Source organism: Chelonoidis abingdonii, chromosome 13 (assembly GCF_003597395.2).
Source record: "Chelonoidis abingdonii isolate Lonesome George chromosome 13, CheloAbing_2.0, whole genome shotgun sequence".
Classification (NCBI taxonomy): Eukaryota; Metazoa; Chordata; order Testudines; family Testudinidae; genus Chelonoidis; species Chelonoidis abingdonii.
In genome coordinates this window covers 7,794,830-7,807,440 of record NC_133781.1, presented here as the reverse complement: position 1 = coordinate 7,807,440, position 12,611 = coordinate 7,794,830, and the positions used below count along the sequence as shown (strand labels likewise).

At 47.5% G+C, this 12,611-nt stretch overlaps 1 protein-coding gene across 5 annotated transcripts in view; it reads right to left on the bottom strand.

Annotated features, from left to right (window-relative positions):
* DNAH9 (dynein axonemal heavy chain 9) overlaps positions 1-12,611 on the bottom strand; it is a 396,459-nt gene that overhangs the window by 226,208 nt on the left and 157,640 nt on the right. For 4 of the 5 annotated variants that reach the window (XM_075071725.1, XM_032803600.2, XM_032803609.2 and 1 more), the window contains one exon: positions 1,639-1,800. In XM_075071725.1, coding sequence (XP_074927826.1) covers positions 1,639-1,800 — 162 coding nt within the window. Of the gene's footprint in view, positions 1-1,638; positions 1,801-12,611 lie in introns of those variants that run through there. The other variant, XM_032803638.2, reaches the window with a different exon arrangement.

Genomic DNA, 12,611 nt, shown 5'->3' with positions numbered 1-12,611 from the left:
TAGGATACTGAGCTGGATGGACCATGGGTCTGACCCAATATGGCTGTTCTTATAAGTAAAAGGGGACATGATAACAGAATACAAACTGTCACAGAGCAAGTACATTGAGTGCTCCTATTAACCCTCCTTCATAATACAGAGCAAAGGGGCAGTTGCTGAAAATGAAAGGCAACAAATTTCAATTCGGTAAAAAGAAATTTTTTATGCAATGCATAATTCAGCCACAAGCTGATTGCCACAAAGTATTGCTGAAAACGAGCGTTCCATCAGATTCACCCCAGGATTAGGCAGTTATATGGAAGGGGAGAACATCTGCAGATAGCACAGTTATGAGAGAGAAACTCTGATGTGATCCACTATTCCTACTACTGGGTGCCTCATTGGGGACAGGAAGCACTGCAGGGAAAGCAAGTTGGATGAAGCTGTCAGGACAGGGAGTGCCCGGTGTGTGGTGAGAGCTGGAGGCCAAAGAGTGCATGGCTGCGGGGTGTGTGTATTGGGTCGGCTACCAGTGTCCAGGATGAAGGACGGGGGGGTCTGAGGGTTCTTGTTCAGTTCAGGGGAGGGAGGGAGCAGCAAAAGAGGGAGGGGCCCACTCATGTGCACACAGAGAGCACAGCACTAGAGAAGCCTCCTCACCTTCAGTACCGCTGGGGTCTCTGAGGCTGGATCCCTCCAAGCTCTAAGGCCTGGCCTACAAGCAGCATTGATACTGGTTTAACTATGGCAGTTGAGGGTGTCACTTTAAACTGGGATAATTAAATGAGTACAAGCCCTAGTGTGGACACAGTTATGCCTGTGTAAAAGCACTTATCCAAGTAGAAGCACCTTTATTTAACTGCATCCACACTCGGAGGAACATACCATTGTAATGCTACTGGTACAGTTAAAGAGGTGTCACTGTGTGCAGACCAGCCCAAAGGGCGTAGGGTACAGAGCTTTCCTTGGAAAGACACTGTTAGACCAAGGAGGAGAGCCAAGGACTCAATACTGCTTCTTGACCCCAGCCTCCTCCTGCTGAAACCAGGGAACTCAGCCCAAGCTTGACCCTTGTTTAGCACCGATCATTGGAGACTCCTGAAGCTCTTTACTTACATTAGTTAATTGAGCCCCTCAGCCCCCTGTGAGTCAGGGATCCACTACTTCACCCATTTGACAGACTGGGGCCTGGTCTACACTAGGAATAATCCACACTCCCAAGTAACACAGTGCAACTGACCTAACCACTGGTGCTAGGTCAATGGGAGAATTCTCCTGTCAACTTAGCTACTGCCTCTCGGGGAAGTGGAGAACCCCTCCCATCAGCATAAGTAGTGTCTTCACTGAAGCACGGCAGTGACCCAGCTGCTGTGTTTTAAGTGTAGACAGTCCTTGGGAAACTGAGACACAGAGAAAGGTGCAGTGACTGGTCCAGAATCCTACAGCCAGCCAGTGGCAGAGCTGAGGAGAGACCACAAAAGCCTGGGCACCCTGCCCTGTGTTCTCCCCAACAGTGTCAATCTCCAAACACATAAGTAGTCTTGAGCAGACTTTGGGTCCAGTTATTTTTTCCTAAATCCACCTCTGCCTCCTGTGCAGCTAGCCCGAGAGGATATCCCAGGGCATGTTAATCTGACAAACACCAACTGCAATACTTACATCATAGAACTTCTTTACCATCTCTGTCTGCATTTTATCAAATGTGCTGAAATCTGTCTCATCAACCATCTTATCCCGGTACACACGGTTTGACTCATGCAGGTAGAGCTTCACCAAGTCTTGGGGAGCCTTCAGACACTCCAGGGTAGAAAACAGAATGCCCTGTAGAGAACATATACAAACACACATCAGCTACACACAGCACACACAGCTTCTCCTGTATCTGCACTAACATGCCGGGTTTGGGGGTGAAGCGTGACAAATGCAGAACTACTGTAGTAAGCATGCAGCAGGATTACTGAGTAACTCCCTACCCGGATAGCCCCTGGAGAATGCAGATTGTGTTCCCCATGGTTTCCCAATATGCCTGCAACAAAGCAGCTTGTGCTGCTTTTGCTCTGTTCTGTGCACGAAGGACTCCAAACATTGGCACAAAGAATAACGTCAAAGCAGCACAGAAGGTCATAGGCCACGGAAGAACTGACCTAATTGCTTCGGCACCATCCTGCACCACAGGCAACCACTGGGCTCTGCACTATTCAGGCCAGCATACTAATAATCCCTAACGCTTACAAAGAGCTGATCACCAGCAGGTCTCAAAGTGCTTTATAAAGGAGTTTTGTATCATCATCCCCATTCCACAGCTGGGGAAACTAAAGCAGAGAAAGGTGTGTGACCTTGGGGGAGTCACTTCAATAGGCCAATGCCATAGCCAGGAATAGAAGTCAGGCCACCCGAGTCCCAGTACAGAGCTCTATCCACTAGACACCACTGCCTCCCTGTACTCAGCCCCAGGAAGATCACCCCAGTCCCCCTCCCTGTCTTGGCTGCCAGGACAATGAGTGCAGCTGGGAGGAAGAGGATGTGGTTGGAGTTTCCTACCAAGAGAAGATTAGAAGGTGCAGTGAGTCTGGCCCACCCACCCAAGCAGATATACTGCGCCCAGCAGCTGGGGTGTTAGTGCTCTCTGGACCCCGCTGTTCTTGAGGGGAGAGGCATAGCGGCAGCCACTACTCCTGGGGGCAAAGGGGTCCCCTGCTGCTGTTGCTGCCTCTCTTGGAGGAAAAGGTGGTCCCCCTGGCATCACCACACCAAGTGAGCAGCAGAGCCATGGGGGCCCTGGAGTGTCTAAACCAGGCCCTGCAAAGGTCTTGGCCCAGTGCACTGTGACTGAGGCTCAGGAGATCTCTCCAAACTGAACTGAATGCTCCTCAGCCCAGAATAAGGGCCCTTCACATCCCCACACCTTCCCAGTATATCCCTTCTGCTCCCAGCAAAGAGGGAGAAGCAGTTTGGAAATCTCAAGTGAGCAGACTTAAAAAAAATAATAAAATAAGTGACTTTAATTAGGCATGTGCTGTCTAGAGTATTAGTTGCTGTCAGCTTACAGTCATGTGTTTACAATGCACCCTATTAAAATGCACAAAAGAATGATATTTCAAAGAGATGTCGCCTATAACTAAGCCTATTAACAATACATAAGGTTTTTAATGACATGAATTAAATATAAAGCTTTCTTCCTTATGTCTAATTATTTATACATAAAATATAAAATGCACTAAAATGCAATCTAAAGTGCTATTGCTCATCAAGTGCCCATGGCTTGATTGGGTTTTTTTTACATTTGAGGATTGGCAAATTGGCATATTTTTTCCTGAACCAAACTGTCTTTTGAAAATAGCTGACACTTGAAAGTTTGGAAGGGTTTCCTGTCCAGCTCGTCAGCCTTAGGATGACAGGGACCACTGCGCCTCTCTGAAACCATCAGGTCTGGTGATACCTCCTGGTTTTAGACAAAATGGGTGGACCAATTTCTGTTGGTGAGAGAGACAAGCTTCAGAGCTTATGCTCTTCTTCAGGTCTGGGCAAAGTCCTCCCAGCACCACAGCAAAATGCAAGGCGGGACAGATTGTTCAGCATAAATAGTTGGCACGTATTGTAATGTAAGGGACCCTTCAAGATAGAGTGGCCCATTAACACCTCTGCTGTAACAGGACAAAAAGAGGGTTTAGCGGGTTATACATGGTTGTGACAAGCCATAAATCCAGTGTCTCTGTTCAGTCCATAATTTTTACTCTTTAACAAAGTTATTAATTTAAGCTCCCATACCTGTCTTTTGCAAGTGTTTGTGCAAGTTTTCTTTGAGGATAAGGACTGAGAGGTCAGACATAGGGTGATCAGTTTGTGAAAGAAGTGTTCACTCGCAGGTGATGGGGTGGTTTTGTCTTTTATCATTTTCCTGGGTGAATTCACTTGAGCGCGTAGTGATTGTCTGGATGGATGGAGCTGCCAATATGTTTCACTGCTCTGTCTAGCACATGCAGCTGGTTTAATAGAACTTGGCAAAGACTGTGTGTGTACCATCCAAGCCCTTCTCTGAATGAGCTGCTTACTTCTGAGCATTGACATTAGCCTTACAAACCATATAACATGATTATCTTTACACAAGGAGACAAATCACTGCAACAGTGCAGTTCAGTCCATCTTATCCCACTGCGCTTACACAGCAGGTTACACTTGCCTTTAATAGTCTTCAGGAGCAGATCCCCACACTCGCAAGCTGTTTTGCTACCACTACACTCATTAATACCTCCCTTGGTCGGGAAGCAGATAACTTTAAAGCCTGTGGTGGCATATAGCATGATGACAAACATCAGTCAAATCGTATTTACATGTCAGCACATCTCTCTGGCTCCCAGTGCCGGGATGCAGGCAGGCAGGATGGGAGCATCCCCATGGATGGATTTACAGCACAGAAACCCTGACTTCATTACTGGGTCCAGACCTTGGTCTGAAATATATTAACTAACAAGGCAAGGCCCAAAGAAAGCAGTTCAGGTAGGCTGCAGCACGCACTTAGCCTCACCCATCAACAGTGTGAATTGATAAGAGTGTTGGACAAGACTCGGCTCCCAATGGCAAGAAGCCCTGCATGGAACATTGCACTTTTCTTGGTTTATGGCAGTGGTTCTCAACTCATGCGCCACTTGCGGCCTAATCAGCACACAGCTGCAGCCCATATGCCATCCTCAGAGCCATTCAGGTAGTATATATACTGTGTGGATGTGGCCCACGTAACACACAGAGAACTGCATATGCAGCCCACAATGGTAAATAGGTTGAGAACTAGTGGTTTATGTTTACAAGTTGAGCCATTCGTATTATCTGGAACCAAGAGTGCAGCCCCGGAATTACTGTCTAGTATGGCCCGAGATACCTCATGACTCTGTGTTACATCGCTAAAGGAGCAATCTTTCTACACTCACGGGCTCCCCTGAGCAGACATACATTCAGTGCTACATGGCTACAAGGGGTTTGTGTGGTGGAATACACCGGGAAGTTCCTTCTTCCTTCTGCTGCCACCAGGGCACACATGAAATACATTGTATCATCTTTAAATGGAAATACTGCTCCCCTAGACAGCAAAACTAGCAACAATAAAGGCCTCTGTTGGGAATGTGCATGCACTACAGCCTTGGAGCAGTCTGGACCTCCATCAGCCTTTCCTTTGCATACTGCCATATGCTAGGAATAAATATACTGGGAATAAACGGATGATTTGCAATCTTGTTTTTCAACTATTTGATGTTTAATAATTCAACACTCCAAGCATTCATCCAAAACCTGAAATATTATCACACTCATTGTGGACCTGAAGTGCAAAAAGGTATAAAATGAACCATGAATGCGGGGTTTATTTTGTTTTGCTCATGGTTCCTATCTCCCGAGCACTGCATCCTGTAAAACAAAGTAATTGGATCACTGGGGCTTTCTGGACAGGCAATCAAAAGTTTGCGGAGGAAATGGAGAAAACAGGACAGATGGCTCCTAGCCTCCATTATCATAACTATACCCTGCTGAGATGATAGCCAGTAATGCCATGCCAAGGGTCACAGCACAGCCTTCCTTGCTTGCTAGGGGTATGGATGGAGTCCAGGATTACCATACTCTGGGCTGATGAGAGGCGCAAAGGGGGTTGCGAGGAGTAAACCTGAAGTTGCCCTAGTACAAGGGTTATAACAAGGGGGTAAAAATCACAGCTTATCCTGTATAAAAATGTCCCAGAAATAAATGACTTTTAATCCTCTTAGTTCAATTACAAATTAGAATAATTTTTAAAATAGCTGGCTCTATTAAGCGACCCTTGTGCAGCAGCGGCTCCAGGCACCAGCACTTCAAGCACGTGTCTGGGGCGGCAAGCTGCGGGGGCATCCTGCCGGTCGCTGTGAGAACAACGAGACCGCCTTCATACCCGCCGCCGAATTGCCGCCGAACCCATGGGACCAGGGATCTCCCGCAGGCGCACCACCGAAGGCAGCCTGCCTGCCGTACTTGGGCTGGCAAAAAAGCTAGAGCCGCCCCTGCCCCTGTCCATGAAAGGAATGAATCTAAGAACTGTTATTAACACAGCAGCGGGGTGGGTGTTTACAAGCTACCCCTCCAGGGCTACTGTTGTGTCCTTAGTGCACGCAACAGGAAGAAATCACACAGGCACAGTCAGGTTCCAAGTCAATAGTGAGTGAGCCCTTTAGTGGTGCTCTCTGTGTTCTCTTTAAAGAGACGCTCCCAGTTCCTATACACAACAGCTACAATTCTGGGGTGTGCAATGGGAGAACAATGACATGGAGGGCCAGGGAAAGAGAGGGGCAAAGCAGCCAGCCAAACTGGAACAGAGTATATATGGGGAGTCAGAACACATACACTCAGCCTCCATATGACCAGCCAACAAGAACAGGCTGTTGGGGTTTTGGTGGGGGTTGTTCCCAGCTCAAGTAAATGCACAGTATCACCATGTCTGTGAAAGCGTATGGACAGCGTTCCTTTAGGAGTCCTTTGGCACAGCACAGTAAGGCAGAATAGCCTTCCTCCTATTGACAAAAACAGAGCACAAGCCATTTCCAGTGCATTGCCCTGGCGCTGCTTCGGAAGAGCTGGAAAGGAATTCTGGGAATGGCAGGCAAGTCACACAGTTGCAGTCCCACAACAGAGAGGGATATGAAGTGGAATAGGGATTCTCTGAGCTGAGATAGCTGGGATCGAGGGACAATGGAGGAGGCAAGACTGATATGAGGCCTGCCGGTCTGTAAGAGACTATGTCGTTGAGCAGGGCTGATTTGCTAGTGTGTGTTTGTCAAAGGTACTTTTTATATGGCCCCAATTCCCATAGGATCAGAGCACCTCCCAACCTTTAGGGTTGTTATTTTTACAACACCCTTGGGAGGTAGGAAAGTACTGTTCTACATGGCGAACAGAGCCACAGAACCTCTAAGGTATTTAGACTCCTAATTTCTGTTGAAATCAATGGGAGTTTGGTGCCTAATGACTTCTGAGGATCTGGGCAAAAGGCTAAGAGACTTGCTCAAGGTCACAGAGGAACTCTGTGGTAGAGCGGGGACTTGAACTCCAGCTCTCCTAACTCTAGCCTAGCATTTAACCATGGGCTATCCTTCCTCCCAACTGATGAGCATCTGTGTTAGTAGGTGATGTATGTAGGTACACAGCTTTACACTGTATCTCCTAGGTTTTGTAGGTTTGAGTTTTGCATTGTTGTCTCTTGGCTCACAGAAAGCAGCTGCACCCTCCTGCCACCAGTTTGGGAAACATTCTCATTATTCCTATTCAAATCCACAAAGGAATGCCCATAAGTACAGACCTGACTTGCAGCTTTTCCATTCCGTAGCAGCTCTAAAAGTACTTGCCTATTGGCCAAAGACAGTCCTATCTCTCCACTGGTTCAGTACTTCCAGGTGCAACTTTCTCCCAGTCTTCCTGTTTCTATCCAAAGCAATTGTCAGTTTCTCTTCTGCTTTATCAAAGCCAATCCCCAAACTCATCTCCCTACCACTTGGCAATTTGTCCAATGTGCTCCTGTGGAGACTAGAGCAATTCTAAAGCAAACCAGGTACCGGGCAATAGTCTGCAGGGTCACATCTGTGCTGTGATAGGTTGTTTCCAGTGTCACTTTGCCATGCCAAGTGTAAGTATAGCAAACCACCCCGTAAACATATTGTGCCCTAATTATATAATGCCGACTCATCATCTAGCAACTGGACCATTGTGGTTCATCCTGGCCTGGCCAAACGGAGAGGAGCAGTTGAGCAGTGGAGGAAATCACATTCAACAGCAATATTCAGGACCTGCCACCACTGCTCTAGAATAGCTTGTAGGTGCTCCAAGTCCCAAAAGGAGGGCACGGAACATTCTTGTCTAGTCAAGGCAAATTTGAGCACCATTTGACACAGTTTACTCAGTACCGCCAAAAGACCCTCCGGCCACTAGCTTCGTGTCAGGTTCCTTCACATTCAGCTACATCATTTATTTGTCTAGCCTAAACCTTCTAGCATTTTGGAGAAAAATGGAGTGAATTCCATAGGATTCACCTTCAGTGAAATCCATAGTGAGTCACTCTCACTGTGCAATGCAGGCCATCAGCCTGCCAATCAAGCTGGCATTGAGTATTATATATGCAGGTATTCTGAAAGTCTGAACAACATAAAAGTAACAAGTCAGCAGATCTCTGTCAGAAACGATTTCTGCAGATGGCTACTTTGGAGCATACTCTTTGGGTAATATTCACATACACAGGTAGATTTGCATTCACTCATTCTCCATTAGCAGCAGCAACTAAGGCAAAGGTTCCTGGAGTGAGACAATTAGCACAGTCCTTGTAATAAGGACTGTCAGCCTATTTTGACAAAGGGAATCAGGCAGGGATTGTAAGTCACTGATTCAATATTTAGCTACAGCTAAGATAATGTCATAATGACAGATTCTTTGAGCAGATCAAAAGTGGAACAGCAGTTAACCATCTGTGCAAAGTCAGCAGTAAAACATCACAAAGGCAGAAAGTTCCAAAGATGGACCTCTCAGGCGTTTCAATTTGCATAAGTTTTGTGCCACATACCTGTTACCATGAGCTGCTCCTACAGTCAGAAAATAGCTAGTGGGAGAGCATTCACTAAAGGCCCTTTACATATGAAGCTATTATATGCTCAAGCACTTGATTGTTTATTCAGGATTAAACTGAATTTCAAAAGGCCTTTATACTATTATCTACAGTACTGGCATCTGCACATTTCTTTATCCATCCAAAGGATAAGGCAAGTGAGATTTCTCTGTTTTTTCTGATGACTGAGGATTCCATGCTATGGCACAATACTTTTTGCATTTTCTGTTTTTCAGTTTGAAAATGTGATGCGTTTACCGTAACTCAGTGTGACTGGAAAGGCAAAGACAGAGCTCAATGCTGATTTCAGTGGTCTCCACATCAGCTTCCGCGAACAGGGCAAACTAGATGGGAAATTGAGACAGGAGGAGGAGATGATGGTCTGCTGAGGAAGGGTTTCAAGGAAAACCAAACCACAACCTAAGCAAACAGCCACAACAGAAGAAACATGATTTCTTTCCTTTTGCAACCATGTGATAACCAGAAGCAACCTGCAGCTCTTATCACTTCACCTGCTCTCTGCCCTGTAATGCAGCTCCGTGAGGACAACTCCTATCACTCCACACCTCTGAGCACCTTTCAAACAGACCTCATTTAAAAAAATAAAACAACTTGCCATAAAAATGTTTCTTCTTCCCTAGTCACCTCTTCAAAATACAATTTGGCTAAACACAGGGATTTGAAGTGACCCTGATCTGAAGCCAAGGCCTGATGACACTCAGCCTTCCACCACTGACAGTTTTTAAGGTCTGATGCTCCTGCTCCAGCCTGCAGCAGAGCTGAGATTCTTGGCTTTCCATTAGTTTCTAAAAAGTTTTTACGTAGTTCTGATGGGTTACAAGATCCTGACCTTAAAGACATGCACTTTTAAAACAGTAACAGCAAAAGTGACAGCAAGGGCTATAATCAGGGTGTGTAACAGTTGCCATTCTCAGCTTCCATGGTAAGCTGTTCATGACTATCCAAAACTTTTCTCCTCTAGGCTTCCAGTTTTGATCTCTACCTCAGGATTCTTTGAGCAAAACTGTGTGGCTACTTTGGAATATGAGAAGAGTGAAAAAAATAACCTTTCCCATTATAAAAGAAAAATCTTGCAACCTCTTTTTGGTGCTGAGACAATGGAGTCAAAAGCTCGTGTTTAGCAGGGGACTTGGTCTCCTTAAGGAGAACCACCTTTCAGTGATCCAATGGGAATTGGTTTGGATTTGAGCTAGTTACAGCCTTTTACAAATTGCCACTTCGGCATCCACCATACACCTGGTATGATGTTACTATGACATTTAGCAGCATGTGGCAGCTGAGCATATGTGTGTGTGTCTGTGTGTGTGTGGGGGGGTTAATGTAGCTCTGGAGGAGCCCTTGCCTCACTCAGTACACTGATGTATGGTGAATGATGCAAAGGGGAGGGGGCTGGAGATAGGTGCTTTCAAGAAGCTGACCAATAGCTAGACAGGCAGGTACAGACACACAGTGCCCTGGTGGCCAGAGGAAGGGATTATTTCATGGGTTCACTGGAGTTGCACGGTGTTGCAGGAGGAGTTTCTGGAGGGATGGAAATGATCTTCTTGAGCATCAGGGGCTGGAGGAAGCTCCAGGACTGAGCATGTGAGAAGACAGCAGAGGTGAAATGGGAGAAGGCTGCAGAGTGGAGAGGCAAGAGGATTGAACTGAGCAAGGGAAAGGCGATGCTTTCACCAAGAGATAAGGGAGGAGGGCTAGGGGAGCAGAGCAATGGCATAAGAAGTAGAAGTCTGTCCTTGAGGGTGTGGGTGTTGCTTTGCAGTCGCTATTTCTGAGATGTGCAGAAAGAAAATATTTAAACAAATGTCTGCGGAGGTAGAGTCTTAACCTGAAATAACAATCAACATGATCAACCAGTTCCCCAACTAGTATCAGCCTCACCACAGACTGGTGCTCGGCAGAAGCAGAACAATGATTTGTTTCCATGTATTTGTAATGAATTCTGATCTGGGGGCAAGTTACAACATGGTTTTCTCTGCTGCTATTTCTGCTCCTTCTTTCATCACCCCTGCAGGACTGGAGAGTTGTTCTCCTTCCCTGTTATTTCTGGTGAGCAGAGTCTGTCTCGGCAGCCAGTGCATGCCATGGAAAGCACAGTGCCACTGTGTTTCACTCAGCCCATTCACAAAGCCTGGCCTTCATCATGGGCTTGTTTTAATTTGTTTCTGTCATCTACTCCCACGACGGGGGTGTGACTGATCCTACGTTTGAGAAACAACTGCTCACCTGTTCTTCTCTCTCATAGAAATCACCCTCACTCATACCTCCCAACAGTCTGTGCCTTCCCTAGCAACCCTTCCATAACATGAGTGCCTCACAACCTTCAGTGTATTTATCCCCAGCCCTCCTGTGCGGGAAGGCAGGTTATCCTCTCCATTTTACATGTGGGCAGCTGAGGCCTAGAGAGACTAGATTGTTAAATGTATTTAGGCACTGGCCCTCAACATTGCAATACCTAACTGATTTAGGATCCTTAATATCATTTTGGGGGATTTAGGCACTTAGGAGCCTAAACCCCATTACCTACTAATGGGATTTTGGTTCCTGAGTCCCTAAATCCCTTTTGAAAATGAGCTTTAGGATCCTAATTCTGTTAGGCATTGCGACACTGAGAGTAACAATACCTAAATATCATTAAAAATCTAGATCTAGGTGACCGGGCCAAGGTCATACAGGAAATCTGTGCATGAGCAAGGAAATCAAACCTCTCTCTCTTAAGATCTAGGCTATTACCCCTAATCACTGGACCTCTTTTGGGGTTGCCAACTTTCTACTAGCACAAAACCAAACATCCTTTCCCTGCTCTGCCCCATCTCTGAGGCCCCACCTCTGCTCACTCCATCCCCCCTCCCTCAGTTGCTCATTCTCCCCATCCTCACTCACTTGCTCATTTTCACCAGGCTGGGGATGGGACTTGGGGTCTGGGGGAGGGGGAGGGCTCTGCTTGGGGGTGCGGGCTTTGGCGTGCGACCGGAAATGAGGAGTTCAGGGTGTGGGGGGGGCTCTGGGCTGAGGCAGGGAGCTGGGGTGTGGAAGGTGGTATGGGCTCTGGGCTGGGGGTGTGGGTTCTGAGGTGGGACCAGAAATGAGGAGTTCAGGGTGCAGGAAGGGGCTCCAGGCTGGGGCAGGACCAGGGGCCTGGGGTGCGGCGGGAAGGATGAGGGCTCTGGCTAGGGGTGCAAGCTCTGGTGTGCGGCCGTGAATGAGGAATGTGGGGTGCAGGAGGGTGCTCTGGGTTGAGACAGAGGGGTTTGGAGGGTAGGAGGGGGATCATAGCCAGGGAAGGGGAGGTGGGGCATGGGAGGGGATCAGGGGTGCAGGCTCTGGGCAGTGCTTACCCCAGGCAGCTCCTGGAAGCAGTGACATGTCCACTTTCCGGCTCCTATGCGTAGGGATGGCCAGGTGGCTCTGCGCGCTGTCCTGTTCGCAGGTACTGCCCCCACAGCTCCCACTGGCCGTGGTTCTCAGCTCATGGGAGCTGCAGAGCTGGCATTTGGGGTGGGGACAGCGTGCGGAACCACCAGGCTGCCTTTACACGTAGGAGCTTGAGGGGGGACATGTTGCTGTTTCCAGGAGCTGCGCAGAGCCACAGTAGACAGGGAGCCTGCCTTAGCCCCACTGCGCTGCTGACCGGACTTTTAACAGACTGGTCAGCGTTGCTGACTAAACCAGACACCTGGCAACCCTAACCATTTTCCCCACCCCTCAGCTGATCTCACAGGCTTGAATGTCTAACAAAATGGGAAACCACATGGGCAATAGGGGAAGGAACTTCAGGACCAGAGATCCTCCAAAGTACCTAGGTGCCTAAGTATCCTGGAGGATCTGGGTCTTAGTTACTATGTGAAAAAATATTTTACTCCAAAAAAGTGTGTGTTGTCATTTTCTTGGCAGACTGGGCTGAACGCCACATGGAGCATATGCAGGCCCGGTGAGCCTATATACCTCCCATTAATGTTAATTTGTTCTGGACTGGCACAGAGAGGGGACCACACACCCATAAGTT